The 20,993-nt window shown below is 46.4% G+C and overlaps 1 protein-coding gene and 2 non-coding genes across 3 annotated transcripts in view; all 3 read right to left on the bottom strand.

Moving 5' to 3' along the window:
* Nucleotides 1-14,757, bottom strand: part of PXN (paxillin) — a 43,963-nt gene extending 29,206 nt beyond the window's left edge. The window contains exon 1 of the mRNA XM_021549839.2: nucleotides 14,647-14,757. Coding sequence (XP_021405514.2) covers nucleotides 14,647-14,659 — 13 coding nt within the window. The 5' untranslated portion in view covers nucleotides 14,660-14,757. The remainder of the gene's footprint in view (nucleotides 1-14,646) is intronic.
* A 4,176-nt stretch (nucleotides 14,758-18,933) lies between these two features.
* Nucleotides 18,934-19,074, bottom strand: LOC116184202 (U4 spliceosomal RNA). The gene has a single exon (XR_004148958.1). It is a non-coding gene; the product is annotated as a U4 spliceosomal RNA (small nuclear RNA).
* A 578-nt stretch (nucleotides 19,075-19,652) lies between these two features.
* LOC116184203 (U4 spliceosomal RNA) lies at nucleotides 19,653-19,793 on the bottom strand. Its single transcript, XR_004148959.2, has one exon. It is a non-coding gene; the product is annotated as a U4 spliceosomal RNA (small nuclear RNA).
* Nucleotides 19,794-20,993: the final 1,200 nt, after the last annotated feature.

Below are 20,993 nucleotides of genomic sequence, written 5' to 3'. Positions count from 1 at the left end.
GTAGTTTTGCAAATTAACCTCGGCTGTCCACTCCACTGCCTTGCCTATCACATTCAAAAGCTGGCAACAGAAACACCAGGAAGAACAAACTCTTACTGGCACTGAAGATCTAAGGACAGCATAGAGGAAAGCAAGGCCATACAAGCCCAGCAAGGGGGGGGCTATTGTATTCTGCACCTATTGCCTCCAAAAGGAGCACTCGAACTAAGCAGCAGCACTATGACAGCTACTTTCAGAGGCTGCTCCCTCCCAAGGGTGTGTCCTCCCATTTATTTCTCATTTCCAGAAGTGCTAGATCAGGGGGTGGGAAGGGAGAGAAGGGTTATTTCCTGCCACATAAAGCATCTTCTTTTTTATAGCATGGTTTTCTCCACACCTGAAGTGAAAAGAGACATCTTGTATTTACTTCCCTCTGTGTTGTGGTGTGTTTTGCTTTGAATCCATGTTTGCTCTCTGTTCTACCTAATTCCCTTCCCCAGTTGCTAAATTTCTCAAGCCCTTTCCTAACTTCCTCCCTTCCAAGTTATCAATCCCCCCTATCCCTACCCCTTTCTCCAGAGAGTTCTGTGTCTGTCTTGTTGCCCCCAACACCCCATTCATTACTTTGTATTATTCTCCCCCCATTTTCCCTAACAGGCTCATAAGCTATTTGCCCCACCTTATACTCCTCTCTTACCATATCCTCACTGGTTCACTTTCCTACACCCCTACTCCTGAGCTGCTGTATAAAAACTTCTGTTCATCCCCCCAAGTCTTGTCTGGGAGCCCAGGAATAAATCCATCTTGCTCCACCCCAAGCCCCGTGCCATCACTGTGTGTCCCTGCTGATAACTGGGACTGCAGAGCTCACAGGGCACAGTCGCAGCCGCCCTGCAACACCTCTGTTCATAGTGGTGAGCAGCAAACGGCTCATGCCAAGAAGAAACACCTTGTGCTAAGATGGGCTGCCAAAAACTGAATTCATGTTCCATGTTCCTTACCAAACAAATATTTTCACTTTCACAGCTATCAGATCCAGCTACGCAAGCCTTGAATATATTTAGAGATTCATGGTTGTGTGAAGCCAAAATAGAAAATAATCCTTTGTGTGGTTCCTTTCTACCTAGATTCACTGGGCTGTCAGAGTCCTGAATAGGAAACCATTTCCAAAGCTGGGTAAGCACAAAAAATTCTTCCACTGCTACCCATGAACAATCTTCAGGAGAATGAGGAAAAGTTTGTCAAGGGTTTGTACATCACAGCTGTGGCACATCCTGTGACACAGCGCCTGCAAAAGCTGATCTGACCTCAACGTTTGCACAATGCTAAGAGCAAAGCTGGGCTCTGCTTCACTGGACATAGAAGTTGGAAATTGCACAAGAGAAGGATCACAAGGTGATACATAAATTGTAACCAGCCTTACCCAGTACTCCAGCTCCTGTCCTCCAGGGATTCAGACTGCTATGATTTAAGTACCACTGTCCTCAGATGATGTTTCCACCCACAAGTTACAGCATTTATCACATGGAAGCCTTTTTGAGTCACATTTTTCAGTCACAGCTGTCGCAGTTCCACACCCTAAACCTAAATCTCCACATATTCCATTTTGTATTGATAGAATATTGGCTGTGGCCTGCAGCAACTGCAGGCACTTAAGTCAGCAGCCACTGCACCTGAATCCCAATGAGGCTCACAAATCAGAATCCTCACCCTAATATTCGCACTTCCTTAACAGCACAAAAGAAATGTACCTTTCATAAATAGAGAACTGAGATGCAAGCCTGAACAGCCCAACATAACATGGCAAGTCCATATTATATCAGAATAGAAAGCAAATCTGACTCTCAGGCCTGTACTACAAATATTGAAGTTGGAATTTCTCAGCCTTAATCTTACGAGCTCCACCTTCCACCAAGTCTTTTGTCAGAATCCTCTCCTTTTGGAAGCAAACTGACTGGTGTTCAACAGGCAGTAATACCTAGCCCTGTAAAAGATGACAAGGAACAACTATCTGCACAAATTAGAGAGTCTCCATTTCTCTCCCTATGTGTCAGCTGTGAAATTGGAAACAGCTTTGGACTTCAAGGAGGGTAAGTACATGGACTTCAGGGAGTGTAAGTACAACCTCTGACAGTCTTCTCCTGGAGTGGCTCTTCTTATGCAAGATCTATTTCTGATCTCTGCCTGACGGCAAACACATCCTCAGGCATTTCCAGGAAGTCCCAGACAAAGGCAGTAGCAAATGGCCAATCCTGACCCAGCTGTCTCTGGGAGGGAGGTCAGTTGGTTCAGACTAAAGCAAGGGACATTGCTCTGTACAAACAGGAATGAAATGGCATCCTGGACAGTTTGGAGGGAGGAACACTTTGGAGGTAATGTAAACATTTTGCACAAACAACTAAGCAGTTAACACCTCACTACTGACCTAGGCTGGATTTTAGCCAACACTGTAGATAGGGAAAAAAAAAACTTAATAAACCCAAAAACACTAGTAAACAATACACTGTCTTTTTCGGTCCTTTATTTATCCTTACACATGCAAAATATTACATTAACCCTCCTTTTGCATGTCATAATTTTCATTTGCTGCTGGCTTCTCTCTGAAAGCTTCTAGAAGTCCAACAGGATCTGCTCTCCACTGCCAAAACAAAAATTAAATGGTCACAAACACCAAACAAGCAGCCACTGAACTGACCCCTCAGGGAAAATTTCCAGGGCCAAGGCCTCTGGACAAAATACCAGCTCCCTTGTATTGCTACAGGAAGAGGGGCTCAGCCAAGCCAGCTATCTGAGGAACCAGACCCTTCCTGCTACACCAGAGTGCAGCTACCCCACAAGCACTAGGTCAAAACACAGCGCTGCTATTCTACAAACATCTGACAAATCTGGTACAAAGGAGATCTCCATTAGACAAAAGAGTCCAAGGATGGGAATAGAACCAGCAGGAAACAAGACACTGGATTTTAAACCACAGCTCTGGCAACAAAAGCTCAAGGCTTCAATGCAGAGGTGTGCAGCACCCAGCTACAACAAGCAACCCTTTACATGCCCATACATGCCCATTGAAAAGAGGGCAGATAAGGGCATTTTTTAAGCCCTGCATTCGTATTTGGTTGAAATTTGTACAACTGAAAATTGTCATAAAAAGCACTGAGGTTACAACACATGCTGGATCACTCTTCCAAGCAGCTTCTAAGCAGTACCTTAGTGTGAAATCAACAGTGGCAAATCACAACATTGTGAACACACAGCAGTGGTCTCCAAATCTCTGGGCAGCAGCAATCCTGGTGTACTTGTGCTCCAGAGCCCTCAGGTGGAAATGAGAAGGGCGTGGATTTGACCTCTCAAGGGGACCCCTCGCAACAGCTGTAAAGCACTTGTCAACTTGGAGATCATAATTTGGTAAGTGCTGATTCTAACTCATCTAGGGAAGGAAAACATGTTACATCAGGGTCTACAGGAGCACAGGAGTTCCACTGGACAGTGAGCACCCTGGAGTGAAGGATACAGTTTCATAAGATGCAGAAAAGCAAATTAACAGCTCACCGCTGCCAAAAATGGAGTTTTACTCCCTCTTCCAGACATGTGCTGCTGCCACTTACTTGTACAAGCTCTGGCTCTCACAAGATCCCTCTATGAACCAGTCCAATAGAATATACACCCAGTGGAAAAAAGCTGACTGTATTCTTTTGGGTCAGGGAAGAGATGAACACAGCAGTCAGCAGGAATGGCTATGTCCAAGCAGTCAGAAAACACAGAAGGAGAAAGGATTAGTAAAAGTAAAGCTATCTCCCCGTTCAGCAGCAGCAGGACCACCACCTCTGACACCCCAGCAGCACACAGGTAACACACAGCCAGTAACAACATTGCTGAGGATCCCTGTGATCCTCTCCATCTGCTTATGTAAAAATGCGTTTGGACACAGTTGCAGCAGACAAAACACTGTCAGAGCTTGCACATTCCAAGTTAATTATCTGCCTTTTAAAAAGTAACAGAAACAGGAAAGCATGTGGACCCTATTACCAATAAAGGGAAGAGCAGGATCTGCATGGTTATGCAATAATGGACATGGAACTTGAGGGGGGAAAACCAGCATCTTTTAAGCTGTGGAAATCCTATCCAGGCGGCATAAACAGATCTGAATATAGACCCATCTAGGCAAAGTGCCAGTTACAAAATTTGAGACACACATAAAGATGATGAAATAAAGGACTGAAATACTAGTGTAAATTCTGAATTCATTAAAAGAATTCTGAATTCATTAAAAGCATTAGAAGCACAAATTCTGCCAATGAGATGTAGAGTGCCCTGGCTACCAGCAAAAGGAGGACTCCAGTAATAAAGAATGGGGATACTAAAGAGACTCTGTAATCATACCCATATTTAGTACAGTTTTATTGAGGCATTCCTATCCTGAAGGCTCTTAAATGGGATATCAGAATGCAGACTTGGCAGATTTTAGACCTTGAAACACATACTTTTCATTAGCTTCAGCAACTTCCCATTCAGTAAGTAACAAGCATAGCTCCCAAAAGCATAAATGTAAATAATATTCAACAAATGCAAATCTAGCCTTAAAAAACCAAGGTATATCAAGATTTAAAAGCCTGTGTCGTAAGGAGATACAGAGTCCCACCAAATCTCACCCAGATAAAAAGTTATTATATTGAGATATAAATAAAGACTTTGTGGCTTGACCTGCCAACCACTCTGAAGTGGGTTGTTTCCCTTCTTTTAAAATGGGAACTTGTGTCAAATGTGGTTTAACTGGCTTGTTAAAAATCTAATTATTAAGGAAGTACTCTCAAAATGGTGGATGTTTCTTTTAAGAAGTTTTCATTTCTGCGAAGGTTCTCTGCAACAGGGTGGGAGCAGACTTGGAAGCAACACCAAAATCTTTGTAAGCCAAAAAGTGTAAGTCATCAACAAAAACTGACTTTACACAAAGCGCTGCCAAAAGCACAATGTAAACTCATAGAACAGGGCAGGGGGAAATGACAACAAAATATTTCACATTTTTCAGTCATGTGGATCTTGGTACTACTTATAACTATAATAGGGAGAAAGTTTTAAAATGAAGCTTTCAGTCTGATGAGCACTGCACTGTAACTTAAAAATAACCCAAGTTATTGCAGATAGTGGGCAAGCAACAGCTTTGAAAGACAACAGAGTACAAGGGGCCAAGAAGCACATGGTTAAAAATCTAGTTAAAGCAGCTTCTTTTCACTTTAAAAACAGCTTCTGGGAATGAAAGGAGGACAGTGTTTCAGAAGTGAATGTGGGAACTGGTCCCCCAGTCCACTCTGGGAGATGTGGGTGGCAATTCGATGGAGACTACTGATGGCTCTGTAGCTGCAGAGCTCTGACTTAGGGGTGTTTTTTGGGGTTTTTTTTAGCATTGGCAGAAGAATGTGGCTCAAGAATTTCACAATGTCATGACACTGGCCCACTGCAAGAAAGAAAATTGTTAAAACTAGATAGAAAACTAACAGTTTTAGATCTGGAGTATATTTGAGCCAGTGGATGGAGAAGAGCTGGAGAATGTTTAAGGTTTTCTTATCTCCTCCTACATGAGAAGGTAGATGACCCATCACTGTACCTGTCATCTGGTATCATGACACAAGTACCAGTCACAAGTCTCTTGGTTGTTTCAGCAGCAGCAAGAGAAACAGTGAGGATATTTTACCAAGAGCAGTATTAGTAAAGCAATTAAACGCATGACAGCTTCTTCATCTCAGTGCCCTGAACACAAGTTGTTGCTGTTATTTGATAAAGAAAAATGTTATTCTATCAACCAAAGGCTGTTACTCACAAGAGAACTCTTGACTGCAGAAAAGAGTAACTGAGGAAAAAATTACAAAGACTAAAAAGAAAGTATATTTTTGAGAGGTAGAGATGACTAAGAGAGACCGATCTCCAGCACTGACCAAAAATGGAAGTGGCAGCAATACTGAAATAGAAGCAGCATGAGAATAAACTTCCCTTTCAGAGGTTCATGAAATAAATCCTTCTTCAAATTGCTTTCTAAAAAAGGGTTTTCAGCATGATCTCTGACTGTCCCTCCACCAATCCTATGATAAAAGTCACCAATCCTCTGAGAAAACTGGAGAGACTGTTTTGCACTAGTCTAGAGAAGTCAAGATTCCCAGTGCCTACATATTTGCTTCACTGAAAATTAAGTTGACTTCTTTGTCTCAGCTCATCATGTTCTTCCCAGCTATGCCCTGAACTAGGGCACAGAGGAAAAGAGATGAATTTTCTTACCAAGTACCTGGATGCACACATATTTTATATGGACGTGCACTTACATCACTTACATCCCATTACTGCTGGGTACTTTAAAATTAACCTGCTCCACCTCAACCACACCGGCATCCACAGCCCTCAGAGAAACCCAGGGACCAGACTCTGCCACTCACACATCCAATGTACAAAGACAACGTCTCACACATGCACAGCAGTGCAACTGCCCCCTCACCAAGAAAAATATTCCACTTCTATCTTTCTGACAAATCCAAGCCTAGAGTGTTTAAAGCAGCTGGAAAACAGAGCAACTCCGACTCCTTTTCCCCCTCCAATATAGAAAACAGCACAAAAAAAAAACGTTGTTTCTGCCAAGCAAGTACTGAATACACTGCATTCCATTTCATTAAAACAATTATTCAAAAGCCAGCCAAGAATTACATAAAGCTTCCTCTCTGCACCACCCCCAGCCCCTTCCTTCAACCCCTCCTCCCCAGCAAGCAGCCTCCCGACCCTGCAAGGCCAGGACCACACCAGAGCCACCCCCGAATGCCTCGCAGCCCACTGGCTCTCCCACCCCACACACAGCACTTTCCAGACCCAAGCAATACAAGCAGGGCCTCCAGCAGATCCAGACAGCCCAGAAGCTCTCAGAGTTTCACAGCACCACAGCCATACCATGGTGATCTGTTTCAAGTAGGGTTCTCCCTCACATTTGATGGGAAAGTAGCATCCAACAAATGAAGCCCTTAACCAACCCTACCAGAAAAATGAATGATAACCTAACAGATTTTCTCTCTAATTCACACCAAGGCTTTTAAGCATGACCCCAAGACAGGAGGTGCTGGAGGCACTGGATTTAAGCAGTTAAGAAGTACAGGAGCAGAATGCCAGAGCAGCTGTGATGCACTGCCCAAGCAAACTGCTCAGGACAGCCAAGCAGCAAATCTCAGATTAAGTACAAACAGGATAGATTGAAAACTACAAGTTTAGGGTTATAAGAATATGACTGACAAATTCATCTCAAACTCCACATAGCCACTCTACAGTTCTCAGCCTGACTGACAGTGCTGAGCTCCTCATCTTTCACAAGAGAAATAAAAGGCAGCTTCTTCAAGTGCAGCTCACCCACTCACAACACTGAGTTGGCCACTGATAAGAGATTCATGACGTGGATGAAATGGCATTTCTTCCCTCCCCCAGTGCTCCAGCTCTCTGCAGGGATCCTGTCTAACTGCTGGAGTTGCTCACAGCCAGGCAGAATAGTTCCAGCTGTGTGTCACACTGTCTGACCAGGCCTACACAGCCCAAAAAAAGTCTCCCATATAAAACCATAATGAACAGGAGCTTCAAACCAGAAGTACTACTCTAGGCACCTTACTCTAGGGGATCTCCTCTGTCCAAAAGGGGCCATTTGCTAGCAGAAAAAGAAGAAGAAAAAAAAAACACCAAAAAAAAACCAACAACCCAAATCTAGTCCCAAGGCAGCTAGTGGTGCTGAGAAACAGGGAGCAACAGATGCAATTAATGGTAAAACAAGATGAGCAACAGAGAACAGCCAAGCCATCAGCTTATTCCAGCTCATGGGGCACCAGTAACCTCAACTGACATGCAGTTAGCCCTAGGCTTTTTTGCCTGACCCAGCTGAAATTAGTGGCTTCAACCCAAAAGCAACCTTTTCACAGAGAAGCCCTGAACTGGTTTAGAACCATGAAAGAGGATAAAACAAGGGAATACTAAGCCCCTAAGCCACGGCAAATTATTTACAGCCCTCCTGCCCATGACCTTTTCTACCTCTGGCTTCTTTTACCACCTCCTGCTCTTATTAAAACTCAGCCTAACCGCAGTCCCTGAACCACCACAAACTTCCCCATAGCACAAAGTGAAATTCTCGGTTGACCTTCCTCTTCAGCAATGGAAATAAAGCAAGATCCTGTGAGGCATCTAGACAGACACAGACAGATTAATTCTGTCTGCCAGCTCAATTCTGTGACAAAAACACGGGACTGGTTTATTCCTGGAGCCCCCATACAGTCTGATTTATAGCTGAGCCATTTAAAGCACAATTCCCCATGCAGAGTGTCATTCAGAAGGTTTATTCCCTGGAGTGCCATTTACTTTTTTTTATGTTCTTCAAATGATTTGCAAAATGCTAGAGGTTTAAACACATGCAATAAACAGTAAAAAACCACAAGAAATCAAGCTACACTCCACTGCATGCTGCCAGCCAGCCACTCCGTACCTCACCCAGCAGAGCCATCTTCGCAGATGTGCTCATGGTAATAAGAACACTGTGAGAAGTGGCACGACAAGCTGCACTGGACAACTTCAGACTACCTCATCATCATTTAAATAACTTGAACTGAACTTGTTCACAGTGTAGAGACAGTCCAGCTCAGGGAGAAAGGAGCCAAGCACTAACAATGCAGGCTGCCTCCCCCTGTGGCCTGCCATAAGTTCTTCTGGCTCCTCAGTTTACAGTTGTCTCAAACTGCTTAGATAAATTTCCCATGTAAATTCAGAATAGTTACTGTCTGCTAAAAGAAAAAGCTGCATTTGTGTGAGTAAAAAAAAGAGTTTACCAGACTGCTAAACAGCACAAAAACAACCTCAGGAACCCAGTTCCTGTAACTGAAACACCAACACCAAACTTGTTCCACAGCACTCCAGTTGCCAGTTCAACTTGTTTGCTTCATCGGGATTTAAAAACACACATGCACAGAAGAGAAAGCATGGAATTTAACACCCATCAGCTGAGGGAGACTGTCCCCAGCTAGCTGGTTGCTGCTGCTCTGGGGTCGTTTGCAAAGAGAATGAGCATGAATGTGAAAAACAGCTAAAACTGATATGAGGAAGTCATCGGCCATCTCCTATTTTTTATGGTATATCTTTAGCACACAACATTCCTTGAATGACTTCATGACGCTCTGTGGTAAAGGGAAAGACTAGGGTAGAACTGCTGCGGGGAACTTGGAAGGGAAAGAAAATCTTTTCTCCCTACTCACAGCCTGTCATAACGGGGGGTAAGGAAAAAATGAGCAATCAGAAAGGCACATAGGGAATATTCAACGTGGCTGAGAAAGGAATAAAAACTTGTAAATCTAATTCAAACTTGACACTGTAAACTTTTTCAGCAATGGTGACCAGAAAAGCTTGAAAGAAGCTTTTCAGCTGGAAGCTATTTCAGAAACACAAAGATCTCAACCAACATAACCACACTTTGCAGGTAAGAAGTAATTACCCGTTTCACAGACAGAGAAACAACATGCCTTAAGTTAGGGTACATTTTTGAGGCTGTGGAGAAATGGTTGCCTTATGCTATATTAAACATAACCCATCGCTGAAAGAGGTAGCCTCACTTCCCAGTCCACTGTCCATGTAAAAAAATGACTTTGAGAAGAATCAGCTTGCTGATGCAGTTAACTGTCCAACAGTTATTGTGGACATAAGCAAGGGAGATGGCCACAGGGAACACCTCAGCAGCCAGCACTTAAATCAAGTGAAACCAATTTGATATCACAACTTATTCTCTAACCCATTCAACTTCAACCAAAGTGGAAAGTAATGGTGCCACTTCTTGCTTCTACCCTGCACTACTGGATGTAGTAATCCTGCCACAGGTGAGACAGTTCCCTACTTAACATTTTAAAATGCAATATCTTAATAGTCATGATGACCTGTACTCCCAGGGTTTGTTACTAAACCTCAGTTAGTTAGGACAGGCTTTATCATAGTGTGAGAAAGCTTCCCACAGACAATGTCTCACTTTCATGCAGCTGGAGCAGAAGAGCATCTTCATTAACAGCTTCCGCATCAGACAAAAAGGAACACACAGGATCAGTACACAAAGAAGGAAGCATAGGCTGAGACCAGAGCAGGAAACTGGGACCAAAGATCCTATTCACTCACACTGATTTTCCATTAGCACATACAACTGCACTTAGAATCTGCTCTGGCTGTCTCCAAAGCTGCATCAGATTCTGGGTATCACAACTAACACATTAGTTTGAGTCAAACAGATTTGTTTTGTCACCATGGACAGGCTTTTCACCCCTCTAGTTACAGCGCTTTAGTATAAGGGATTTATCTGTCTGAACAGCAGATGATCTACATAGAAGTGCATTATTAGTCCTTGTCCTGCTGCCAGACTTTAAAATTTTAGCTGTCATTTCTACAGTTTCACAACTTGTTTCATATAATAGATAGACTTCAAAGGGCAAGAGGTGAGGAAAAAGGGGTCCAGAGAAACTGAAGTATCGTGATTCCCTAAGAAAGAAAGAAAAAGGGGAGCGAGAGAGCGATGAAGATGTATGAGAAGTTTCCCATTTGTTTCTCCAGTGGCAGAGATGGTGTCGGAGGATCAGTTTTAACCAGGAGGGCAGCTGAACACTTAGGATAAGTTGACCTCTCCCAGCGAGGGACAAAGGAGCTAAAGACAGCACAGAGCCCAGCCTTTCTGTGGAAATAGAGCAACAAGAAAAGAAGCCTCTCTCTGCATCCACACTGCTTGAGGCAGAGGACTCCCTGTCTGAGTTGCTCAGGACAATGAAGTCCCTGTTTTACGAGGGGTCACAACAGCTAAGGAGCTGAAACAAGTCAGAACCCCATTGTGCAGAGCATTCGTTCTGTTTACAGTCTTCTCGCCCAGCAGCAGGAAGGACTCCGAAATCTGAGCCAGTAGAAAACCAAGGCACCAAATTACTTTACCAGTGCTTCCCCCCAATACCATTTCCTGGGCGTAGCTGACCATAAGCAATTTCACAGCAAACTCTTAAATCAAGTGAGCCTAAATCCCACAGCATATGACTCCCAGACTAAAGGAACTGAGTCAGAAACAGGCAAGCATCCCCCTCTGGAAAGGGACAGACAGCACCGCCCTGCAGAGCACAGCAATCTTCCAAATGTTAGGACAGATGACAGATGGAAACACATGCACCTCCCTCCACACTCCCATGAAAAATCAATAGCAAGATTGCTCCCTTTAAAGTCAATCTTGAGAGGATTAAGCACTGAAGAGAGGGTGGATTAGAGTTCCTAAAACAGAGGAAAACAACTAATAAAGCAAAATCTCTTGTGCCCTTGAACTATGCACTCAGGATTTTGAAGTCACATTGCTAGAAAAACCTTATGCAAAGGAAAAATCCTTCTAGAAGTGAGCAAGCACACCTAAAAAAAGCAGCTCACAATCTAGTTTGACGTGGACAGACAAAACACTGCCATAAATACGTCCCCATTAAACAGATATAGCTTCTTTGTAAAACACCTTTTACAAGTTCCAGTGAATGCTGTTTTGTTTTCAATTGAAAAATCCAGTTTAAAAACATCTGAAGCCTTTGAAAACAAACAAACAAAAAAAAATTTAATAGCAGTAGATAAGTGAGAATTTCATCAAATGAAAGCTTCTAAATGCCACACCATTTCTGTCTGGAGTTACGAAAAGGTTTCCCAGTAGTATTTGCAAATAACCCTTCCAGAAAAAAGGCAGTAAAAAACCTTTGGTGTCAAAATCAAACAGTATTCTGACTAAAGCAAATTTAAAGTTTCTCTTCTCCTACTCCTGTCACCATAAATACATAACAGTTTACACAAATTAGGTTTCTTCCTCTGCAACAAGCAAATCCTAATGGATCTGTTCCTTCATACTACTTAGACAAGGTAGCACCACCAAACCAGTAACCCAACATCTCAGTGCCTCAGCTTGTCTGAAGCAAGTATGTGTGGATGATCACTTGTGTGCTGGAAGCACAGGCTGTGCTTTGGCAATCCCCTGAAAGGGACAAGAGCCCCAAATCTGGGTTCTCACTCTTTAGGACAAAGCTGTGCCAATTTACAGCACTGCAGGACAGCAAATTCATTCAGCAAACTTCCTGTCAAACTCCAAGCACATCCGCAAAATGTGCTTCCTCAGAGAGGCTGCAGGGAGACGATCTGGACAAGCCTGGCCAGCTGCTCTCCTCCCCCTTCCCACCACGGGCTGTTCTAGTTTACATCCAGCCCAGCACTGTGTGTCCTGTGCCACAGAGGCTCCTCCAGAACAACAGGGTGCACAGCTCCAGCCTGCAGAAAGTTTCCTGTGGGAGCTTCTTCAACACTGGGGGAGGGGGTAAAAAGGGAACAAAGATTTTTCTCAACTCCAAATGAATCCTCAAAGCAAGACAAATCCATTTTCATATGTTTCATAAACTCTCCAGTCCAAGAACAAAACTGAGATACTTCTGGACCTCCATTTTACATTGGACATGTACAGACTGATCAAATCCTCCAGCTCTAGGAAAAAGAAGGAGATTTTTGACAACAGCAAGGAGTTAAGAACAGACACACCAATGGTCTCTGTTAGGGGTTCACTCATGCCCAGCAAGGCCCTTCACTCACTGCTCATTTCTGTGCCACACAGATTCAGAAGCGAGGTATGGAAGTATCTGAGCTGATTTAACTTGACATCAACTCTGCACCTACAAGTCCCAGTTCAATATCAAACTCCTTTTGGGCCAAAACTGTCCCTGGAAGCAGAGCAGCTTTGCCCACATGGCAGTGTGCCTGAACCAACAAGTCCTGCCTAACCAGCTTGACTCTGGACAGGGCCAGTGCAGACGTCTGTATCCATGGCACAGTTAATCCACAACTCAGATAATCCACCCATAGATAATGAGGAAAGAAAAACAAACAACTCTCACTTGAGTTCGAAAGTCTGACTTATTTCAGGGGAGTTGTATCAGCACAGCACAGTTCCATTATGTGTGATCCCAAGGTGAATGACTTTAGAGCAGTAAGTGAGCCATTTTGGGGCTAACAATGATTTGCAGAGGAAAAACAGCTGGTGTGCTTTTCCATGGTGAATTCTGTACACCACAGAAAAGCTTAGAGAGAGAAAAGGTCACACTTTTTTGTTCAGCTGCCTACTGTTAATTAGATCTTGTCCAGTCTGAAAGGCTGCACAAAAATTGAGACAGACGCAGTGTAATTAAGACTTGATGAAATCAAGTTGCTCAGATTAGAAGGTCTAACTTTTGGTTGTCCAAATACTCTTCAGAGCTCAGAAAAACAAACCAGGCACAATTTCAGATCTTTTTCACAATTTCTTAGCAGTTCACCTCTAATTCTCCTACAGATGAAAGAAAAAATGTTAAGGGACTGCAGCAGCCTATTCCAACAGCTGGAAAGTCACACTACCACGTTTAGGAATGCAGCTCTTGCAGTGGGCACAGTGAGGCTCCCATGGTTTACTGATGGTGAGACACTAAACTGGCTCTACACTGACCTGTATGCTCACCTTGAAGGGCTACCCATCAAGTCAATACACAGACTGGGTGAATCCTGTTCTGACTAGCAATGCATTCCTGAACATGCTAGGAACTCGCACCAAATCTCCAAGAGATAACCAGAATGAGGGATATGAGAAAAGGTAAACAGAGCTGTCTCCACTTGAACAATAACCATGAAAAGAAGCTGCAGTAGAAATTACTTCTGTTCCCACCAAGAGCTACTTCACTCAAGCAGAAGGTCTCACTCCCCAAGGATGAATCCTCCATGGGCACACCTTTCACCAGAAAGCCACGCAGCAGATGGACTCCTTACCCTCTAAGTTTTATCATTAGCCCAATTCAAAGTCTATTTTCTGAAGGTGTGACCACCAGCTTTATGCCATCACCGTAGTATGAGCTTCCAGGTCCAGAAATAAACCTGCAATTTTCTTGGGACTATATGTCAACAGAACGTCTGGTTTCTATTAAAGGTAGGATGGAAGTAACGGATCACAGCCCCTCCCCAGTGTCTGATTTAATCGGTTTCATAAGCGGAACTCAGTCGTCCTAATGCCTCCCAGAGCACAAGGGATTTTGGCAGATCCACACCCTTTCCGGCTTGGTCCCAAAGGACTCAAATTCTCTAGATCCTTCCCTTGAGACCAGTTGCCTGACATTTCTCCATTACATGGTTTCGGGAAACCGTATAATGCAGCACACCTGGGAGAAGCAGAGGGAGGACGAGGATGAGCTCCAAGCGCGGCTGGGCTCCGCTTATCCCCGCAGGGCTCCCCACTCCATACCCGCGCAAAGTTCAGATCTCGCCCAAGAACAGGCTGGAGAGGCTGCGGCGGGGCAGGGAGGAGATGTTTGCTGAAACCCGAGTACGCCCCACGCTGCTCCGGGCACAGGAGCGCCGGGCGCCCTTCCCGGCCGGGACAGCCACCGCCTGCCCTGGCTGCGGCGGCCCCGGGACAGCCCAGCCGCGGGGCCCGGGCGCGGGGAGCCGGGCCGGCCGGCGCGCTGCGCGGGGAGCGACACGTCCCCGGACGCCGACAGGCGCGGCCCGAGCCCCGCGGCGCCGAGGGGCGCAGCGTGGCCGGCGGGCCGCGGCCGCCGCCGCCCGGGGCGCGGCGGGGAGGCGGCCCCCGCCGCGGGGGAGCCCGCGCGGCTCGGAACTCACCCAAGTCGTCCATGGTGCCGTCGTGCCCGGTGCCGCCGCTGCCGCCGCGCCGGAGCCGCTCCCGCCCCGCGGTGCCGCCGCCGCCTCAGAGCCCGCAACTTTCCCGGCCCGCCCCCGCGCGCGCCCGCCCGCGCGCCCCCGCTGCGCGCGCTGCGCGCCGCCCCCTGCCGGCCGCCGCGGGAGCCGCCGGCCCGGGCGCGGAGCGGGCGCGGGGTCGGGGCCCCGCGAAGCGCCGGGCGGGGCGGCAGCGCCCGGAGCCGCCGCCCGGCGTGTGCCCCGGAGAGGCCTGCCCCGGAGAGGCCTGCCCCGCTCGCCGGCGGCCCCACGCGCGTCCGAGACTGAGCGCGAACGCCACACGAGCCCCGCGCTGCTCCCTGCAGGAGCAGGACCTTCCCCAGAGGAATGTCCCGGGGCAGCGATGCAGCCGCGCTGGGCTGGCTGGGTGGTGCGGGAGAGTTGTGCCCCAAAACCTTCAAACATTTCAGAGCCTCAGCTGAATTACCCCATCCCAGGGAAGCTGGGCAGCAGAAACCTTTCCTGAGCAATTTTCCATACGCTGTGGCCACCATAAAGGAAAGTCACCAGCTACTTCTCTTTTGCTGTGTTCAAAGACTATAAGAGCCCTCCTGGATTTCTCATGTGGTGACCTTGAACCATCATTTCCCACGTGTTTTTCCTTTCAAGCCTCTATAAAACAACTCCAAGGCAGCAAAGTCCTCGCTTTGTCTGAGCCACAGCACAGCTCAACCCTCACCAGAGCTACTGTTTCCCACAGTGCTCCAGCCAAGTTGACATGGCAGTAAATGCAGTTGCTCAGCCCAAATGTCCACTTCTTAATCTGATGAGAGATACACCAAAAAATATCAGTGTGGGAACTGCCGAGGATCCAGGAAACATGACTCTTGTAGCTCTTTTCCTTACAAAATTACTACCGAGTCAGAGAATGTTCCCAGAACTGAACAGCACATGTCCTGTTGTTGAGCTGAGATTACAGAATTGTATTTCCATTAAACAGAGACCGTGAGGTCAGCTGTGAGCAATCTCCAGTGCTGCATTTTTCACTCTCTAGGTACAAACATGCCCAGTTTCCCCTGCTAGCACAAGTCAGACATCATTATTTCCTGTGTTAAGTCATGCTTTAATGGGAATTATCGTTAGGGGGGCAGGGAAATATCTCCTCCCTCATCCCAGCCAATGCTTATGAATAGTCAAAAACCTCCAAGAAATTAATTCCAGCTTTTACTCCAAATACAGTTGTCAGAAAATAATGTCCTTACTGAGATCTAAGTACAACACAAATGTAAGTAAAGATTTCATTGCATGCTTCACTATCCATGCCAAAGATTTCACCTGACATCCCCCTTGCTGGTCTCCCTCAGCAAAATGTAAAACATTATTTGGAGGGACTGTTAAAATTTTCTCAAAATCCATCACTGGCTATACAATGACAACATCAGGATGTGCATCCCCAGGTGGAGCAACATGAACCACTAGCGCTGACTGGTCACAGAGCAGATGTAAAGTCATTAGAAACGAGTCCTTTCCTGGGGTCTGTATGTTTCCTCCACCAACATGTGACAAGCATGTGCCACAAGTTGGGTTGTATTTTTACCTCTGCATAAATAAAGTGCCTACTGTGCTCTGTTCATATTGTAGCCTGGTATGCCATTTTTATTTTCAGCTTCCTACTGTGTCCTTTGGGAGTCTGAAAGTGAATGTAAATCAAGAAAGCAGTTTCTATTGTGTCTCAGGGCTGGAATTAAGTTGTCACAGAACCAGTTAGGGTTGCTCCCACAAGAAATGGTTGTGTCTAAGATGGTCAGTGTTAAAAAAAAAAAAAAAAAAAAAAAAAAAGTAATTGTTTCTAAAGCTTTGCCTATGGCTTCTGCACTGCACTGAAAGTGTTGGTGGGGTGGGAAGGCAGGGCTGTCCCATGAGTGATACTATCCTCTAGACAGCCTGCTTTTAAAAGCAAGCTGCTCACAGCCAGGTGCTGTTTATAACTGAATTATTCACACATTGATATTTCTTACTTAAAATTGCCAGTCCCTAACCCTCCCATGAGAGCTGGGGGAGCAGGGGCAGGTTAAAACCCCAGCTGCCAAGGCGACTTGTCAGTGTTGTGGGCTCAAGCTCTGTCCTTCCCAAAGCCTTGAACTCCTGTTTCCCCATCATCTACCTGTTCTTTGGCTCAGACTCTCCCTGACTCACGGACACCTGCTTGCTACTAGAAATACACAGGCCTTCTTCTTATGCTGTGCCCCGTAGCTGAGACATTTTGATCTACCCTTGTCTTTCACATAAGGTGTAACAAGAAGTTACCACCCCCATTTGCAGATGGGAAACAGGGCTGGGAACTGGAAATGAAGTTAGACAGTGAGTTAACATCAACAAAATGTTGAACTTTAGGGCTTCCTGTCTCCACACAATCCATGTTCAGAGTATTCCTAACTCCACACAATCTGTGTCCAGAGTACTTGCTCAAGGCATCTTTCCCTCTTGTTGAAGAGTCATTTACCAGTTACAGACCAAGTCCCTCAAAGGGCAGCTTAACCCACTGACCACACACAAGACCCTCAGAGTTGATGGATTAACTGTCCTCCTGGGCCCTGTCATTTCAGACTGGCTGCCAAACAGGAGTGATCCAAGCTCATTTCATAATACCAGCGAAGAAAAGCATTGTTATTTTCAATCTGTGTCAGAGAAGAGAAATAAAGCTACACTGGCCTGTGAGGCATGTTTAGAACTTACCTGTGCACTTTCCAGAGAGTGGCTTGAAACTGCAGAGCAATGACAGTGCCTTCATTGCAGTGTGTGCCCTCTGTGCTGTGCCACATGAACATCATGCAAGGGGATTTTGCTCTTTCTTCAGGTGAATGCAAGGAAAAAATTTTCAATCAGAGCTTTGGGCTTCAGGCAATAGCAGTAAATCACAGCATGCAACTCCCACATTCGAGGTTCAACTTCATGTTTGTTGAAAGGATCTGCTACAGCAAAATGAACAAGCTTGGTTTCTGGCATAAGATGTAGGACGTGACTTTGCAATGCAGATTGAAAGCACCACACCAAGGCATTACCACAGACAATTCTGGCAGCAAAGATGAGAAACAATCAAGTGATAAATCCAATACTTATCAATACAGTTCATAAGAATCAAGAAATTACCTGAAGTGTATGACTCACTGCAAACTACATATGCCTTTGCTATTTACCAGTGTGGCTTATTCTGCCAAAGGGTAATGGCATCCCTGTGCTTCAGAGTTTGATTTCAATTGATATTTCTGGCAATAGGAACAAATGGGGGGGACAAAGGCAATCTGTGAGGTTTCACTGTCACTCTTGGTCACTGTTGTGTATAATACCCCAGCATGACTGAATGTTATTTTAAAAAATAATAGTAATTCTTAAGAGACTGATGTTCACTACTAAGCTTTCTGTTCTACCGAAGTTTCAAGCAGCTGCCCAGCTCAAGGTCTAACCGGCAGGGTAGGAGCATCGGGATGGCACACGTGGATCTGGTTCTGTGCCCATACAGAGAATGTCAGAGGCAAGCTGTCAGCACCAGGAGGTACATCTCACTCACACAGAGTGACGGAGAGCAGCTGCTCCCAGCTGCAGCGGAGCCTCAGCGGGGCCAGTGTGCAGTGGTCATTAGTCTCCCTCCGTAGGGTCTGCCTAGCTATTCAATTGCTGCAAATTAGGAAAGGATGCAGTTTACTTATATAATAGGAGTTGACACCAGCAGCTGCTTTTTCCAGAGCAAAGGTTTGTGATTTTTTTGACAATAAGGAGCATTTTTCTATTGCATTTTTTTTTCTTAAAGCAAGTGATGTCAATAAAGAACTGCACACAAAATGGAGTTTACAGTACTTAGTACACTAAGTGTTCTCTAATGGGTTTTAGAGGACTCCTGCAGTTGGGGAAGCACGATTCAGACTTTCACTCCCCCTAGATTCCTCTCTGCCTGTTGAGAGGCTAATCTCCTAAGGATTCTCCTCAGCAAGAGCTACTCCAGAAATCTTTCTACAACACCTAAGCCACTCCACTTCCGTTTTCACTGACCGATTCCTTTTTCAGTAACTGAGAAAAAAAGAAAGGAGCTTTCAACGTAGGAGCGCCCTCATTTTATTAAACCGCGGTCTTAGCGGCAGCAAGCCCTGGCAGCGCTGAAAGAAGAGAAGCCGTATTACCTTCCGTGAGAGCCCCCTCCCGCCGCCAGGTAAAGACCACGCAGCACAATACAATCACCGGAGCTAGTCTTAGTCTATTTTTCACCAGAGTATTCAGTCTCCGTAGAGACTGTCAAAAATTGCCAATGCCGACTATATTTCAAGTCGTCATGGCGGGGTATTGGGAAAAGTTTTCAATTAGCAATAATCGCGCCTCGGATTAACCTCATTGGCTACGATACTGCCACTGCGCAAAGCTGACCGGGTTTACCCGCCGCTGCCAGCACTCGCCCCGGGGCCACCGCCAGCCTCACGGCGAGTCCCCCCGCTCAGCTCGCTCCCGCCTGCACGCTCCCAGCTGTGCCCCCCGCCCGCCCCGCGCCCTCCGCGCCCCGCCGGAACCGGGGCGCCCCGTTCTGCCCCCCGTTCCGGGCCCCCGTTACACCCGCGAGGGCTGCTGGGAGGGAATATGCAAAGTAAGCGTGACGTCACCGCGGGCAGCCCCGCGCGGAACGGGCGCGCCCTCCGCGCATCCCCGCCGGGCCGAGCCCGGGCACCGCGGGCCGTGAGCCCCCGCCAGCCCCGAGCGGCCCCAGCGCCGGTCCTTGCCGAGCATCCCCCCGCCTGCTCCAGCCGGAGACACGGCTTCAGAAACTGAGCGCTTTTTACATCAACAGTTCTCTGCTTGTTTCAAAGGTGCTGACTGAGGAATGATCAGTGAAATTACACTTGGAGTAACCAAAGTGCTGAGCAACCCCCACTTCTAACACCGAGATCCTCAACTCCACAACCACTTATTTAATTCCATATGTCTATCTTTTGACCACACAGAATCCGCCTCCGAAGAGGCTCACAAAAATTGCCGTTGCCGACTGTATTTCAAGTCGTCAAGGCGAGGTATTGGGAAAAGTTTTCAATTAGCAATAATCGCGCCTCGGAATACCCTCATCGGCTACGATACTGCCACTGCGCAAGGCTGCCCTGACCCCGCGCCCCGCCGGCCCCACGGCCGCCGCGCCCCCGCCGCGCTCAGAGCGGGTGCGGTCGGTGCCGCCGCCCCCCGCCCGCGGCCCCCGCCCGCCGCCCGCGCCGCCCTGCGCTGCCCGGGGATGCACCGGGAGGCCACGGAGGGATGGAGCGGGAGCCGGTGGCACCGCCGGGACCCGCGGAGGTTGCCGGGAGGGCACTATGGTAATGAGCGCTGCTCCAGCCGGGGGCACTGGCCATAAATCGCTTTTCCAGCCCGGGAGGGAGCGCGCGGAACAAGGCGGGGCACGCTCGAGGAGCGGCAGGGAGAAACGGCGTCTGCCGGGTGCCACCAAAGCAGTCATCACCCAACAGTTTAAGACACGTTTAAACTCCTAAAGTGTAAATCACTCAAAGTCGTTTAGACTTACGACGCTGCCCAAAACAAGGCTGCACTCCACACCTAAGCCCAGGGCAGAGGAACAGGCAGGGTGGCACTGCACTACAAGCGAGCAGGATGCGCTTCTTCCTTGTGATCCCAGAATTACACATTGCTACACGGACACTCAGGCTCACCTGGTCTTTGAATTAACTGTAAGAGAGAAAAAAAAAAAAAAAAAAAAAAAGATTAAAACTTTCTGCAATATTTTGAACTGTTTAGCAAGAGCTAAATCTTTAGAAAGAGCCCTTTGTCTATAAGACAGCTGGGCATCCAGTGCATCAGGCTGCAACCATACAGCAGTCTGGCCTTCCCTATATTGTTCGTTCCTCAGAAATATTAGCCTCATTTGAAAAAAAATAAAAAAAAAAAATAAAAAAAAAAAAAAACCACAAACAAACAAAAACCCAAAGCAATCACAAACGCAAAACAAAACAAAAAAGAAGGAAAAAAAACCCAAAACAAACACAAAACAGAATGCAAACTCCTTATTGCCAGGCAAATTAAACAAATTATCAGGTGACTATTGAGACTGAAACCTGCACCAAGCAGAGAGGCAAAAACATGGGCTCCTGCCAGGATGCACAGTTAGCAGCAGACGTTGGCACTGCCCTATTTTCCAGGCTAGACAGCCTTCAGTGGACTTTTCTTCCATAATTTATTTAGTCACATTTTAAGCCTAAAACATGTTATTATTAGTTAAAAGAAAACGCATCTTTTATAAGGACAAACATCTACAATGCATTTATCAAAGCTATCACACGCATTTGCAT

The sequence above is a fragment of the Lonchura striata genome, chromosome 18, assembly GCF_046129695.1.
Source record: "Lonchura striata isolate bLonStr1 chromosome 18, bLonStr1.mat, whole genome shotgun sequence".
Taxonomy (NCBI): Eukaryota; Metazoa; Chordata; class Aves; order Passeriformes; family Estrildidae; genus Lonchura; species Lonchura striata.
The sequence above is the reverse complement of the archived record's forward strand: the minus strand, read 5'-3'. Positions and strand labels throughout refer to the sequence as shown.